This window comes from Oncorhynchus mykiss, chromosome 2 (assembly GCF_057628025.1).
Source record: "Oncorhynchus mykiss isolate SJ-2025 chromosome 2, ASM5762802v1, whole genome shotgun sequence".
Taxonomy (NCBI): domain Eukaryota; kingdom Metazoa; phylum Chordata; class Actinopteri; order Salmoniformes; family Salmonidae; genus Oncorhynchus; species Oncorhynchus mykiss.
Genome location: NC_143023.1, coordinates 65979022 through 65995523, shown reverse-complemented (window position 1 = coordinate 65995523; position 16502 = coordinate 65979022). Strand labels below are relative to the sequence as shown.

At 44.2% G+C, this 16502-nt stretch overlaps 1 protein-coding gene across 3 annotated transcripts in view; it reads left to right on the top strand.

The window, feature by feature from the left end:
• Nucleotides 1-2385: 2385 nt before the first annotated feature.
• The window catches only part of LOC110494015 (SNF related kinase b), a 40526-nt gene continuing 26409 nt past the window's right edge, over nt 2386-16502 (top strand). The window contains exons 1-2 of one of the 3 annotated variants that reach the window (XM_021568680.3): nt 2386-2841; nt 13345-14065. In XM_021568680.3, the coding sequence (XP_021424355.3) occupies nt 13477-14065 (589 nt within the window). In that variant the 5' untranslated portion in view covers nt 2386-2841; nt 13345-13476. Of the gene's footprint in view, nt 2842-11027; nt 11317-13344; nt 14066-16502 lie in introns of those variants that run through there. The other 2 variants (XM_090205174.1, XM_090205178.1) reach the window with 2 other exon arrangements.

Here is a 16502-nt window from a genome sequence, read left to right as displayed (position 1 = left end):
TAATTTGATCCACCTCTACACTCAACGTTATCCCACTGATCACCCTTTTTAGTGGCTCCAGACAGCAAAGCCCACCACAGGTTGAGTCACGAGCCACGTGACTCCAAGTGCCCACTTCCTCTAGGAGGCAGATACACAAATCTAAACAATTCCACTTCTCAAAACTTCCACAAATGTAACCAGTTTGTCCTTTACCCAGCTTGACTCAATGTATGGGTCAGCCAAAAAGCAGGAATCCACTCTTTCCAAAATTCGCACTCCTACCTGTCCAAAATCATCTCTGGTACGATTCTCAGGGCAAATGTTGGAAGACTCTACCACACCTGTCACCACAGGTAGGCCCAATACATCCTGGACTGGTTCAACTTCAGAGTGCTCACCACTGCTGACTGACTCCATTTCGCGGATCATCAAGGTTCTCAAGAGAGCTTGATGACCTATAAGTAAGATTACTTGGTTTGTAATTAGGAGACATAGGTATGTAGACCTTGAACGAAGGTGCATGCTCAGGAGACGAGTCTCTGATCTTAACAGCGAAGTCTTACGCTTTCGCTTCATCGCACTTCTGACGTCGACCTCACGCGAGGTACCTGCCTACACATTAGTCTCAACTAGCCAGACCTTGGGCAACGGCTTGTAGGCCCAGTGCAGTCAAAAACATGATTTCCCTGTGTTATATATATATTTCCACATTGAGGTTGGAATAATATTATAACTAATTATGATAATGCAATTTTGTTGTAAGAACTGTTTGAAAAGACCTGAAATTTCTGCCTGTTTTGGTGGGATAGATTTTGGCCAGGTGAAAAAGTAGTTAATAGATCAATTCGAGAGTTCCAAAGCTAGTTTTCAGTTGTCCCCTCCCACTCAGACCATTCCCAGACAGTCCTAGTTAAATTCTTACTTGAGAAATTGCTCTTTGCTAAGAAGCTATTTTTGTTTCTTTTTGACCATTTTAATTGAAAGCAATCACAGTAAGGTACTTAGAAATGATTTTATATTGGAGATAAAAAACAGCTGTATTGGACCTTTTTAACTGTAACATTTAAGGATTGCGGTTGTAATCCGTCTGGCTCGAGACGCCACCTACATATTGAGCAGCAATATCAAGCAAAACCAATCAGGTTACTAGTGTTTCAAATTTTAACATTAAATAGGGGTTTTGGCTTGAATAACATATTTGGAATCATTTGTATAATCTACTATCCATTCGACTGTAAACAAGTTTTGTAAGACAGCTATCAATTTGTTACTGTGAGCCTTTTAATTAAGCCAAGCTTTTTTATTTTTTTTATCAATTTGGCCAAAGTCACAAAGTGACACATTGAATGGTGACGCATTTATAAAATGCAAATGTCATAGGAAAGAAGCCTCTAGTGATAGCATCGTTCCACTAGATGGGAGTATGGTACCACAAGTCTCCTCAAGGCTATTCCTCATCCAGTAGGCTATAATCAGACGCACGGTACAGTACTGTTATTTTTTTCATTTGTTTATGTAGCTAGCCATTCTATTTAGAAATATCTGTTTTTTTTTGCTCTAGTGACATGTCCGTAGGTCATATGAGACAGCAGAAAATTGGAATGAGATATCTCCTTTTTTCCCAAGATGAAATCAATCAAAATATCTGGCTGCTCAGCTGTGCTGCTGGTAGGTTTTGTATTATAGCCCCAGTACAAAGTTTTGTCAATACACTTGATGATGGATTTTCACATTTCAGTGTGGGTCAGTGGCCTACAGTGAGATGGGCTCGGTTGGGGGCCCTTCAACCAGGATCAATAGAGAGAGAGGGTTCTTTGAGGCCGTATCTGATACCCTTCTTATTCCACTGTTTCCAGAATAGCTTTTAGTAGACAAGCTGTCAGTCTGTGTGGCACAGGTCCCAACACCCCAGACCAGAGCTCTCTGCTGCCTGGGCCAAATATGTTCAGAGACCTGATCAATGCCTCTGGGATGATTAAAATGCTCTCTCTTTCCACTCAGAACTCCAGGACTCTCCGCACTGTTTGCTTCTGCTCATCTGCTTTAGTTTGTTTACAGGACTTTCTGTCCTCCTCCTTGGGTATTTACAACAGCTTATGTTGTGTAATATGTACTTATTACAGATATTAACAAGTTGATTGCATCTGTTACAGGTGTCTGAGGATATTATTGTGTCATTTATCATAGGCTAAGGTAGCCATACTGACTAAAGAGAACGTGTTTTCATTATTTCTCTGCAAGGGCATTCTAAAGAATTACAATTTGTAAAAAGCCTTTGTAGTTATGAATCATTGCTAAAGGCTACAGTTGACCTAATGTGATGTGGTTGAAAGGCAACCCATAGAAATATGTGAGTAATGGCATTATCCCCATTGTTTCTTGCTTTCCTCCACCTACCTAATTATAGACAGTGACACGCTGGCTGTTGCATTGCATAATATTCTTCCTCTCTCTTGACTTCAGAACAGACATTTTTTCCTGTATAGGCCCTCAGCCCTTCCTCTCGCGCACTGGGAGAGAACATCGTCCGCAGAGGACGCGAGTGAGCTGGAATGCTTTGACGTCAGTAGCAGGCCAGCGCTCAGAGCCGATCAGACAGTGAATGAATGCGCGAATACTGCAGAGAGGCGCACTCGCAGCATCGACCATCCATCCCTGTTGCCTCGTCCTTTCGGAGACATCGGGGCATACACACGCCACTGGCACAGTGAACACAACAGGACGTCGGGAAAATATTGGAAACCAATAGCTTTACGATTCTAACTCATCAAGTAGTATTGGAATAGCAAGAAGTGCCAAGCTGTTTACAGAGGCAGGTCGCTCCACAAGCCTCAAGGATAACGCATTTTCCTCTCAATGGTAAGTTATTTTTGTAACCTTTTAAGGTAGCAATATTCTCACTCTTTTAGCAATTTTAGCATCATCGTCTTTGGTTAGAATGTTATTGTCAGACCGCGGATGTTTACGACGTGTCTATTTTTGTGCATTTCATCAGATGCGTAGTAGATGCGTATTTTGCGAACTCAGGACTGCAGTTGCGGAGTGGAAGTTTACCAGTCGAAAGCAAGTGTTTACGCCGGGCTGTTGTACTGCTTATATTAATCTCCAAGGGGACAATGGGACAATTGTTATTTGCATTTTGATATCTATCCATATGTGCTCGCAGCTTTCACAGAAAATTACACTGACTCACGGATGATCGATCCATCCTCTCTAATATCCAGATTCCTATTCAAGTTTAGCGGAAACTTTTAATGCTTTAATGTAAGTAAACTGTTGATGTTCATGATCCCATAATGAAAGATGATGATGATTGTAGTACAGGGGATGATGAGTAAAATAATTGCTCATGTGTTCTGTGTGTGTTAGGGGGGTGGCAAGTCCGGTGGCATCTCACAGTGCATTGTGTGAACACTGATAACGCTGTAGCCTATTGGTCGTTACTGTAACAAGAGAGCTGGATCCTGGCCTGCACCTCTTCTTTTTATTATCTTGGCTTCTCCAGGGAAACCATGGAGCATGGGTCAACTCTGAGTCATCACAGGACCACCAACCAGAGAGGGAGAGAGAAGAAGAGGGTGGACAGGAATACAGATGGGGTGATTGAATAGCAGAGGAAAGTTAAAGTGATCCTACAGAGTTGATAATTGAGGGAACAAGCATGTGATTGTGTGTATACAGTCAGAGTGCATGTGTGTGTGAGGGCTTGTTGGCATGTGTACAAGTTACTGCTTATGACCATCTTGTCCTCAGTTAATTTTTTTAAACATTTGCGGGAGGAGACAGATTGTCCTCTGCCTGCGCTGTGACCCCTGGGTCATGGGGTGGGCCTAGGGGAGAGAGAGGGGACAGGAAAGAAGGGAGAGCAGCCAGGTCACACAGGCCCTGCAGCAGTCAGTCTCAGCACACAGCCTTTGTTAGTGCTTCGATCTGCTGCATAAGGGAACAGAGCGTGTGCTGCTCAACACATCAACTAACTATGTGTCTCGGTAGGTCTTGAGAGCCATGCTGTCCTCAACTCCGCTCGCTCATTACCACTGATAGGTGAAAGAACTGGATAGGTGTCCACCATATTGATTTGACTGTCCGTGACCAAACTTTGGGCCCTAGTTATGAGGGAAGGATGACAAGGATAGACCGATATAAGGGTATTTAAGACACAACCCACTCAACACTGTACTTCCCCTCCCAATTGTATTTCTATTAATATTAAAATGCTGTTCCATACAAAGGGAGAGACAGAGGTAATGGAGGAGTTAAATATGTGATGAGTTTAAATGCTGGGAATGAGTGTAGAATTGAATCTACTTTGTTGTAATGAGTGAATTGAGAATTCAGAAGAGAGAGTGCTCTCTCAAGTCTCTGCTCCCCTATTCCCACGTGGACCTCACCATGTTGAATATTGCATGATGGGAACAAGTGAGATGAGATCATACCTAAGGAAACCCCACTCTGTTCCTCCATCACCCCTCCCTCCATTTTCCCCTTCACTATCCTGACTCCATTTCCTCCTCCCTCCCTTTTCCCCTCTCCATCCCTACCCTATCACTCTCTACTCTCCCTCTGATACGAAACCGAATGAGTCATCCCCTTGCCCCTCTCTCGTTATGCTTCTCTCACACCATAATCCTACCCAGCTGTACCCTGTGTGTGTGTGTGTGTGTGTGTGTGTGTGTGTGTGTGTGTGTGTGTGTGTGTGTGTGTGTGTGTGTGTGTGTGTGTGTGTGTGTGTGTGTGTGTGTGTGTGTGTGTGGCAGTGCATGGGTCCATATTCATCCTTGTCCTTGTGTTAAAGATGCACTCTCAAACTTTTATATAATTTCAGCCAGTAGTTTTGAAAGTGGTGCTCTTGAGCCAAAATGGGTCCCCTTTTTTTGTGTACTGTGTCATCAAATTGTGTACTACGTCATCCGTTTTATTTAGAAATTCCTGTGATATGTTACGAACTCAATTTGTGCAATATGTTACACATTTCTTGCGCTTAAGATCCCTGCGTGCATCTTTAAGTGTGGCCCTTCTATTGTTGTTTGTCTGAAATGTTCACTTAGGTAGAATGTGTTCTCTGCCTTTTCTGCTCAGCTAGCACCAGCAAAAATAGATATTTTCAACAATTGGCTCAAGATGTGAGATCCTTTATGTTTGCAAAGAAATATGCTGAGTGTACTAAAATCATGATGCCTTGGCATTGTTTATTTGTGTATGTGTGTACGTGCACCTGAAGGCATGTGGGTGTGTGCGTGAGAGTGTATGTATGTGTTAGTTTGTCGGTGTGTGTGTCTGTGTGTTTTTATAACTGTAAAATGAATCTCCCCAGCGGAAGCCTTTTCCCTGTGTGAACACTATCAGAAGGAAACAGTGTTGTTCCCTCCCTGCTCCCTATAGGAAACAGTGGTCTGTTTAAGACCTGTTATGCTTTGTTAACTGACAAGAGAGGCAGTGAAAGCCACAGTGAATAGGAGGATGGCCTTATCCTTAAACTCTCTCATTCTCTGTTCTCGCCTGTTCTCTCTCTCACTCCCCCTCTCTTTTACAGTCTACCACAGCACAGCTTGTCCACTGAGTGTTGTTTAACATAACTGCTGTATCTCTCAGATGGTAACATAAAAGCTCTATCCCAAGGACAGATCCTGAGGCAAGTCACACACATTGTGTTTGTGTGGCTGTGTTCATTTGAATGCACAAGTGAGTTTGCCTTTCTGTGTACAGTGATGTGTTTGAATACCCATACTAACTTACTTAATGTGTATATACTACATACTATATGCTATTAGTTCATTTTAGTATACTGTAAACAAACGGTATCCTTTTAGTTGATAATACTAGCCATTTGCCTGTCTACCAGAAGTTGATGCTGTTGCTGTGCAACCACTTGCTATCTTGTTAGCATAACAAATTACTAGCTAGACATCATACCACTTCGGGTGTGTTTGTAAAATCAATCTGGAGTGCACTCTGAGTGTTCGTAAATTCAGAGCGTTGTCAGATTGTCCGTTTGTAAATTCAGAGCGTTTTGCTCTCGGATCGTTTAGAGCCCACACCTGACGCTCTGGCCGGGGAGTAGGGTTAATCCGAGCGTTCTGACCTCACAACGGCAGTCAAACACCCAAGCTAACGTTGTCTAGCTTGCTAGCTACTTCCAGCCACAACTGAGAGAACACCTCACTCTGACCATTTTACTCACCCTAGCAGAGCTGGTTAGGCTGTTTTCATGTTATCCAGAGAGTTGGTGACTAACTATGCTGCTGGCAACAATTTAATTACGCATTTTATGCCAACTTTTACTGCCACCGGTTATATTCAACGGGTGTTGCGTTCGTAAATTCATCATACTACTCGCCAATGTCCAGTCTCTTGACAACAAGGTAGACGAAGAGATTGTAACGTTCTTTGTTTCTCGGAAGCATGGCTCACTTGGGATAGGTCATCAGAGTCGGTACAGCCACCTGGTTTCTTCACGCATCGCGCCGACAGAAACAAACATCTCTCTGGTAAGAAGAAGTGCGGGGGTGTATGCCTTATGATTAACGAGACGTGGTGTGATCATAACAACATACAGGAACTCAAGTCCTTTTGCTCACCTGACCTAGAATCCCTTACAATCAAATGCCGACCACATTATCTACCAAGAGAATTCTCTTCGATCATAATCACAGTAGTATATATTCCCCCCCAAGAAGACACATCGACGGCCCTGAAAGAACTTCATTTGACTCTATGTAACCTGGAAACCACATATCCTGACGTTGCTTTTATTGTAGCTGGGGATTTTAACAAGGCTAATCTGAAAACAAGGCTCCCTAAATTTTATCAGCATATCGAATGCGCGACCCAGTCTGGCAAAACCCTGGATCATTGTTATTATAACTTCCGCGATGCATACAAAGCCCTCCCCCAACCCTCCTTTCGTAAAATCTGACCACAACTCCATTTTGTTGCTCTCAGCCTATAGACAGAAACTAAAACACGAAGCGCCCGTGCTCAGGTCTGTTCAACGCTGGTCAGACCAATCGGATTCCACGCTTCAAGATTGCTTTGATCACGTGGACTGGGATATGTTCCACATTGCGTCTGAAAATAACATTGATGAATACGCTGATGCGGTGAGCGAGTTTATTAGCAAGTGCATCGGTGATGTTGTACCAACAGCGTCTATTAAAACATTCCCCAACTAGAAACCATGGATTGATGGCAGCATTCGCACAAAACTGAAAGCGCGAACCTCTGCTTTTAATCAGGGCAAGGTGACCGGAAACATGATCGAATACAAACAGTGTAGCTATTCCCTCCTCAAGGCAATCAAAAAAGCTAATAGTCAGTATAGAGACAAAGTAGAGTCGCAATTCAACGGCTCAGACACGAGAGGTATGTGGCAGGGTCTACAGTCAATCACGAACTACAAAAGGAAAACCAGCCCCGTCGCGGACCACGATGTCTTGCTCCCAGACAAACTAAACAACTTCTTTGCTCGCTGTCATGGCCGTTGCTGGAAGAAGACCAAGGTGCAGCGTGGTGAGCGTACATTTTCCTTTTTATTTCAACATTTCGCCAACAAAACAATAAACGAAAAACCAACCGTGAAGCTTACAGTGCATTAGTGCCACAAACAAAGTTAACTACCCACAAAGACAGGTGGGAAAAATGGTTGCCTAAGTATGGTTCCCAATCAGAGACAACAAATAGACAGCTGTCCCTGATTGAGAATCATACCCGGCCAAAATAAAGAAATACAAAACATAGAAAATACAACATAGAATGCCCACCCCACACCACACCCTGACCTAACCAAATAGAGAAATAAAACAGCTCTCAAAGGTCAGGGCATGACACTCGCTTTGAGGACAATACAGTGCCACTGACATGGCCCACTACCAAAATCTGCAGGCTCTCCTTTACTGCAGCCATTTAAACGTGTTAACCCTCGCAAGGCTGCCGGCCGAGACGGCATCCCCAGACGCGTCCTCAGAGCATGCGCAGATCAGCTGGCTGGTGTATTTACGGTCATATTCAATCAATCCTTATCCCAGTCTGCTGTTCCCACATGCTTCAAGAGGGTCACCATTGTTCCTGTTCCCAAGAAAGCGAAGGTAACTGAGCTAAATGACTATGACTAATAAAAAAAAAAATGTTGACTCTGATTTTTGTTGAGGCATACTGTACACCACTGTATAAACACAGTGGTGTACAGTAGCACACACTTCTGTCATCATGAAGTGCTTTGAGAGACTAGTCAAGGACAATATCACCTCCACCCTACCTGAAACCCTAGACCCACTCCAATTTGCTTACCGCCCCGATAGGTCCACAGACGACGCAACCTCAATCGCAATCACACTGCACACTGCACAAACCCATCTGGACAAGAGGAATACCTATGTAAGAATGCTGTTCATCGACTACAGCTCAGCATTTAACACCATAGTACCCTCCAAACTCGTCATTAAGCTCGAGACCCTGTGTCTCGACCCTGCTCTGTGCAACTGGGTCCTGGACTTCCTAACGAGCCACCCCCCAGGTGGTGAGGGTAGGAAACATCTCCTCCCCGCTGATCCTCAACACTGGGGCCATACAAGGGTGCGTTCTCAGCCCTCTCCTGTACTCCCTGTTCACCCATGACTGCGTGGCCATGCACGACTCCAACTCAATCATCAAGTTTGCAGATGATACTACAGTGGTAGGCTTGATTACCAACAATTACGAGACGGCCTACAGGGAGGAGGTGAGGGTCCTCGGAGTGTGGTGTCAGGAAAATAACCTCACACTCAATGTCAACAAAACAAAGGAGATTGTCGTGGACTTCAGGAAACAGCAGAGGGAGCAGCCCCCTATCCACATCGACGGGACAGTAGTGGAGAAGGTGGAAAGTTTTAAGTTCCTCGGCGTACACATCACGGACAAACTGAAATGGTCCACCCACACAGACAGCGTGGTGAAGAAGGCGCAGTAGCGCCTCTTCAACCTCAGGAGGCTGAAGAAATTCGGCTTGTCACCAAAAACACTCACAAACTTTTACAGATGCACAACCGAGAGCATCCTGTCGGGCTGTATCACCGCCTGGTACGGCAACTGCTCCGCCCACAACCGTAAGGCTCTCCAGAGGGTATTGAGGTCTGCACAACGCATCACCGGGGACAAACTACCTGCCCTCCAGGACACCTACACCACCCAATGTCACAGGAAGGCCAACAAGATCATCAAGGACAACAACCACCCGAGCCATTGCCTGTTCACCCCACTATCATCCAGAAGGCGAGGTCAGTACAGGTGCATCAAAGCGGGGACCGAGAGACTGTAAAACAGCTTCTATCTCAAGGCCATCAGACTGTTAAACAGCCATCACTAACATTGAGTGGCTGCTGCTAACATACTGACTCATCTCTAGCCACTTTAATAATGGAAAACTTGATGTAATAAACGTATCACTAGCCACTTTAAACAATGCCACTTTATATAACGTTTACATACCCTACATTACTCATCTCATATGTACAGTGGGGCAAAAAAGTATTTAGTCAGCCACCAATTGTGCAAGTTCTCCCACTTAAAAAGATGAGAGAGGCCTGTAATTTTCATCATAGGTAGTACACTTCAACTATGACAGATAAAATGAGAAAAAAAATCCAGAAAATCACATTGTAGGATTTTTTATGAAGATTATGGTGGAAAATAAGTATTTGGTCAATAACAAAAGTTTATCTCAATACTTTGTTACTGTATATACTGTATTCTATACCATCTACTCTATCTTGCCTATGCCGTTCGGCCATCGCTCATTCATATATTTTTATGTACATATTCTTATTAATTCCTTTATGAGGTAGTTGTTGTGGAATTGTTAGATTACTTGTTAGATCGCTACACTCGTATTAACATCTGCTAACCATGTGTATGTGACAAATAAAATTAGATTTGAGTTGAATTATTCTGCGCTCTGGCACACTCACACGAGAGTGCTCTGAAATTAGATAGCCAGAACGAATTAACCATGTCCATTGAGAACACACAACTACTATGCCACTTAGCTAAGCGTGACATGAATAATCAAGTCAGTCAACGTTGGGTAGTTAGTTAGCATATAGTTAATATACTGGAAGGTCTGATGTATTAGTAGCCAACTAACATTACTTTAGGTAGCTAGCTAACACCGGTACATACTGCTGTAATGATATGCTATGCGGTCGTAAGGATAGCGTAGCTAACAAATTGTCAGCCAACATAACGTGTAACTTATTTGAAAAGGCATTACGTCGCTCAACATAGTCTTAAAACATCATAATTTGTTAAAGCAATGAATTTTTATAAGCTCTCGTCGGACTTTGGCTGCATATTTTGATCCATTTTCTTAAAATCTGAAAGCGTTGTGAAGCTACGCTCATTTTCTGAATAATTGCATTATGGGACCTAAAAAAATGGAAATAGTGTCCACTGCTTGTATACTTCGTATTTTAGCGAACTTAGTACGACATCCGGGAACTTAGTTAGTATGAGTTAGTTTTCGAACACAGCTCTAGTGTATGTATACACTAGGCTTGGCTGATACCTCAGTATATGCTATAAACGGTATATTTTGAATTACCAATGGTATGATTTTCAATACCATAAAAAAAACACATTTTAAATTAAACAATTTGGGGGCACCCGGGGTGCATGCTACGCCACTCCTTCTATCTATGTTAAGTATATAACTATAAGAAATCTAAGATATGCCAAATAAATGATATCCAGCTCAGGCCTCTAGCTATGCATTTGGTTTGCTAACTTGCTAAGTGACTAGATGTCAAGATCAAGCTTCTTGGTTACAGCAGAGACATTAAATCCCCTCCTGGATCAAGATCCCTGTTGCTTAAATTGTTTTGTGCATTAAATACAAAAGCTTTATTTGTATTCTTTTTTGGGTCGGGGACACGGCTCTTTTATAATTTCTGGTGGCACAGCACGCACTCCCACAGCTCCCGCTAGGGGGGCGTGCTGTGCCACTGCTTATAAGTTAAGTATAACTATGAGAGAGCTAATAATTTTGGGGTTTTAAAAATAGCGCCCTTTGTGTTCACTTCTTGTAATAATACCACCTAACCCTAATGGATTCCCACAATGTTTCAGGTAGGTTAGCTATAAGTTCAGTTGTCCAGCTTTGCAGTGGCAACAAAAACACAGTGTAAACATGAAGATCCAGTTTAGGGGCAGTTGCTCTTTAACCATCCACGTATCTTTAGCATTATGCGCAAGTTATGTTATGAGACTGTTTCTTGTTGGCTGAAGGCCTGGGTGTCTCCTATGCTGCAGAGAGAGAGAGAGAGAGTCCAGAGACTTGGCCATCAGAAGCCCATCAGACTGTGGGTAGGTCAATAATTAGCAGCATTGATTTCTGCAGACAGAGCTCTGTGTCTGTCTGCACATGCTCCTCCAAGGACTCTGCACTCAGACACATGTGAGAAGGCCTGCTCTCTCTCCAACCCTTCTGCTTCTCATTAAAGGGCGACTGCACTTCCTGATTTGGCCTGATTTTTAGATATGGTTCATTAAGAAATGCGTGTCTTGGTCTCGGGGTCTGATTTGATGAGTGTGTTTGCAAGTGGGGAAGAGTTTGCCAAATGATTTAGCTAATTAGCTTCAGCCAGCAGGTGTGCGACCGTGGCAAAGTTTGTTTGACTTTAGATAGCATTTCCCCAGGGCTAGTTAAGGACCGTCAATAAAATTACACAATGTAAAATTACACCATTTTCATGTTGTTCACCTTTTAGTTCTCATTAAATGCGTTCAATATTTGCATATGCATTTCTACAATTTATAGTTGGTTTGATGTTTTTAAGTCATCGAAATTTAACGCTATTGGAATTTTAACATATTGTCCCTTTGTATATTGTGTAATTGACCGATGGGCCCTAACTAGCCCCATAGGGATATCCAAAGTCAACCCAAATTTAAATTTACCATGGGCATCTGCCCTCCAAATTGATGATCACTTGAGTGCTGCCAGCTGTGGGTGTGGGTGGGATCGAACCAAACCCAACCTTAATTTACATTGTGAGGCAGTCACGATCACAAGTCTCACAAACTCTGTTTTGGATGAGACTGACTTTGACCAACATTATCCTATTTACACTTTTGTAGTCTAATTAATGCCACAGACTGTTTTATAAATGAGAAGTTTAGGGGCAGTTGCTCTTTAACCATTCAGTTACACAGACACGCACACACACACTTGCACGAACACACACGCACAAACGCATGCACACACACACCCCCCGATACACACACATCCACACTGCGATACACCCACACAAACAAATTATGATATCTCATTACAGATATTGATCCATACCATTTTTGCAGGATTGCTGTTATCTGACTCCCTGCCACTAATTCCCTAAACACACTCAACATCCATAGTTTTTATCCCTTCCAACCTTGTCTGTATCTGCCACCCTCCTCCATCGAGCCCTTCCCCAACTAAACCTCTGTTTATTCTAGCTTTTCCTCTCTCCTGTCCTGGCTATTATCCTCACAGTTATGTGTATCTATGCCTAGAGCACTACAATAGTGACGCCTGTTCTGTTGTTCTTTCTGCCTTCTTTCCTGCTTCCTTCGAAAGTCCTCTGGGATTCTTGGAGGCACAGAAGGTTGCTTGGGTGTTGATGATGCCATTAAGGGATTTGAGACTGTTTTAATGTCATAAGGTGTCACAGAAAAAACATTTTTGGTTGTCGTAACATGGCCTCCTCAACTGTCTGTGTTTGTCAATAAGGCTACTTCCTGCTTGATGCTTCCACCCCCTTATGTTGATAGGAACGCTTCCCTAACCTGTCTGGTAGGCCTACTGTACACACACGCGCATGCATGTACACGTAGGTAGAACATAGGTTCAGTGGCAGGACAGTCTGTGTGAGAAACTGGAAATGAGAATGAAGTGCAGCCAGGATATTTTGGCAACGGTTCTGAAGTTTAAATTCTCTTGCATAAATGTTGACAATGGCCACTATGACTGATAAAATTTGTTTCAAGATTGTAAAAGTAGATCATATTGTTCATATTGTAATATAGTTTGCACAAATGTATAGACCTCTACAATGAATAGCTTGTTGAAAGCAGTTGCATAATGTGTGTGTGTTACCGTAGCAGTACTGTAATGGCAGTCCACACAATGAGCACTCAGTCTGTACCACTGATCAGAGCACTTGCACTGGAATAAGGACCCTAGCTGCAACAGACTGCAAAAATTACAATACATTGAGATATAAGGACCAAAGTATATTGGTTTTAGTTTATTTCAAACACCCCATTTCACACACCAATCTGCACTAAAACCCTCCTCCATCTTGTTTGATATCAAGCACAACTCTGTGTCACATCTCTCTGTTTGTCCAGGTAATGCATCAGTAGAGAGAGAGACTCCATAGAGCTTCAAGACCCCTCCAAGGCCCCTCATCCAGACTGAGACTGTCTCCAGCACCAACACACCACTCCCCTCACCCCGTCTCTGCCCTGCCCCACCCAGACATGGCTGCCTCCAAGAGCGGCTACGAGGGAAAGATCGCCGGCCTCTATGACCTGGATCGCACGCTGGGTAAAGGCCACTTCGCTGTTGTCAAGCTGGCACGCCACGTCTTCACAGGCCAGCTGGTGGCGGTCAAGGTGATCGACAAGACCAAGCTGGACGCCATGGCGACGGGCCACCTGCTGCAGGAGGTGCGCTGTATGAAGCTAGTGCAGCATCCCAATGTGGTGCGGCTCTACGAGGTCATCGACACTGCCAACAAGCTCTACCTCATCTTGGAGCTGGGTGATGGAGGAGACATGTATGACTACATCTTGCGCCACGAGGGTGGCGTGGCTGAGGACACGGCTAAAGTTCACTTCGCCCAGATCGTCCGAGCAATCTCCTACTGCCACCGGCTCCACGTGGTGCACCGAGACCTCAAGCCAGAGAACGTGGTGTTCTTCAGGCAGCAGGGGACCGTCAAGCTGACCGACTTCGGCTTCAGCAACCTCTTCAAGCCCGGGACCATGCTGATGACCAGCTGTGGCTCGCTGGCTTACTCCGCCCCAGAGATCCTGCTGGGAGATGAGTATGATGCTCCGGCTGTAGGTAAGACAAATGGGGGACCGGGATGGGGGTGTTTGGGTGGCCAGGGGGTCTGTCTGTTCTTTCTGGTTGTCTGGCTGGCTGTTTTCTTCATAGGAAGGGTCAAGTGATGCAATGAGATGAGAGAAATGTGAAGATAAAATAAATAGAACATTGTTTGCGTGTGACTCATTTTGCAGACAAGTATGTGATTCACTGAGTTCTTTTTATTATATTCTGTCCGTAAGACCACATATATAGATTCAGGTCCCTCTAAGGCTAAGCCATTGAGCTACACAGAATTACCATAAATCCCCTGAGACCAAGATAAAGCTGGAGAGATGAACAGGGGTGTGTCTGGGGTACTGCCTGTGGATCTGTCAGTCAGGCAGGCATTCCTCTAGCTCACCCAACATACACACACAAACGTGAACAGATGGACTACACTCTGGGCTGCATAGAATCTGGAATGGAAATGTAATTTGCGTGTGGATGGGCGGTGTGGTTGAAGCAATCCACACAGGGCTTTAATCCAGGGCAGGGACAGTGAAGCTGTGTACATGCAGGGCTTAAAGATGGAATCCTTAATGGGGAAACAGCCATATCTGTTTGCGATATTACAACACCAAAAGTTACTGTAAACAACGAACACAGTCGTCCCGTTCCCCCCCCCCCCCCCCCCCCCCCCCCCCACTCGCGATAGAAGAGAAGAATATGTATCACACTGTATATTTTTTACCTCAGCTCGGCAATAATAACAACGGTGGTGGGGCGGCCAGTGGCGCTGTTTCCCCCTACTGCAAATTCCATCTGTAAAGCCTAGAGCCAGGCGGATAGTTGTCTCTGTGTCAGGGTAGGAGGATTGTGGGTTTCCACTTACAGTTCAGCCTGTCTGCCCACTGATGTTGTTTTTAGGTCTGGTTTGTTTTCCGCAGACAGACAGGGTTGTGTCTGGATTTTTCTTCAATGAAATTAAAATCAGTGGAGAGTAGTGCAGCGAGAGTAAATGTACAATGTCTGCAGTCCTGTAGTATTCCAGACCTAACCATGCCCCAAATACACACTCCTGGCCTGCACCAGATATGAACACCTGGCTGCACCTCATTCATCTGCTACAGGGAAATGGACTGGTATTGTGAAAATGCACCATGCCATCTTAACATGTGGAAAGTGTTATGGTGCGGTGTCATTAACACCCTAGCAGAACACTGAGCAATAGTAGAAGAGCGAGTGCAGAGTTATTCCCTGGGTTTTTAGTGGTGAGTAATCCAGTAACCCTATGAGACCTGTTAGGTAATGGCCACTGGCCAGGGAACACCTGACAGGATCACAGTTTAGAGGGACTCAAATCAGATTCATACCTCATCTCGGCACAACACTCTTCTAGTGCGCAGATGCATGTTCATGTACATTCCTTAATCATAACTGCTGATGGGGCATGTGAAAGAATGAAGATCAGCGCTACGCAAAGTAAAGAATATCCCCTATGGCTACATACTATAGAACATAGAGTTGAGACTGTTCTCAAGCAGCCATGTGACCCATGCAGGGCTGGTAACACAGACGACAGTCATACTGACTGGGCTGTATGCAGTGTGGTGCTGGGAGTGTGCCAGCCCCTAACTGGGTCAGACTCCTCTGAGATACAGCTCCAGCTAAGCCTGCCAGGTGACGAAAACCTAAGTGGGCTTCCCACTGCAGAGGGACCGCAGGGATTTAGGCATGTGCACTGAAACTAAAGACACAACCACAACACAACCACCACATTCACCAGTACCTGGCTTTAACTTCCACACACTCAGTGGAGCTACAGTATATTCTCTGATCAGTGGAGCTACAATATATTCTCTGATCACTGGAGCTACAGTATATTCTCTAATCACTGGAGCTACAGTAAATTCTCTGATCAGTGGAGCTACCGTATATTCTCTGATCACTGGAGCTACAATATATTCTCTGATCACTGGAGCTACAGTATATTCTCTGATCACTGGAGCTACAGTATATTCTCTGGTCAGTGGAGCTACAATATATTCTCTGATCAGTGGAGCTACAGTATATTCTCTGATCACTGGAGCTACAGTATATTCTCTGATCACTGGAGCTACAGTATATTCTCTGATCACTGGAGCTACAGTATATTCCCTGATCACTGGAGCTACAGTATATTCTCTGATCACTGGAGCTACAGTATATTATCTGATCACTGGAGCAACAGTATATTCACTGATCACTGGAGCCACAGTATATTCTCTGATCAGTCCTATGTGTGTCACTGTGGGCACGTGCAATAATGCTTGGACAGTGCTCACCTACATTTGTAGTGGAAGCTCAAGTAAATCAGAGCAGATTTTTGTTTTATCCCTCTGGTTACTACGGGTTGATTAACCTCAAACACATCTGGCACACATTTTGATAATTAGATCAAAACAAGATTATTGGCTTGCAAGGCAGTGGAACT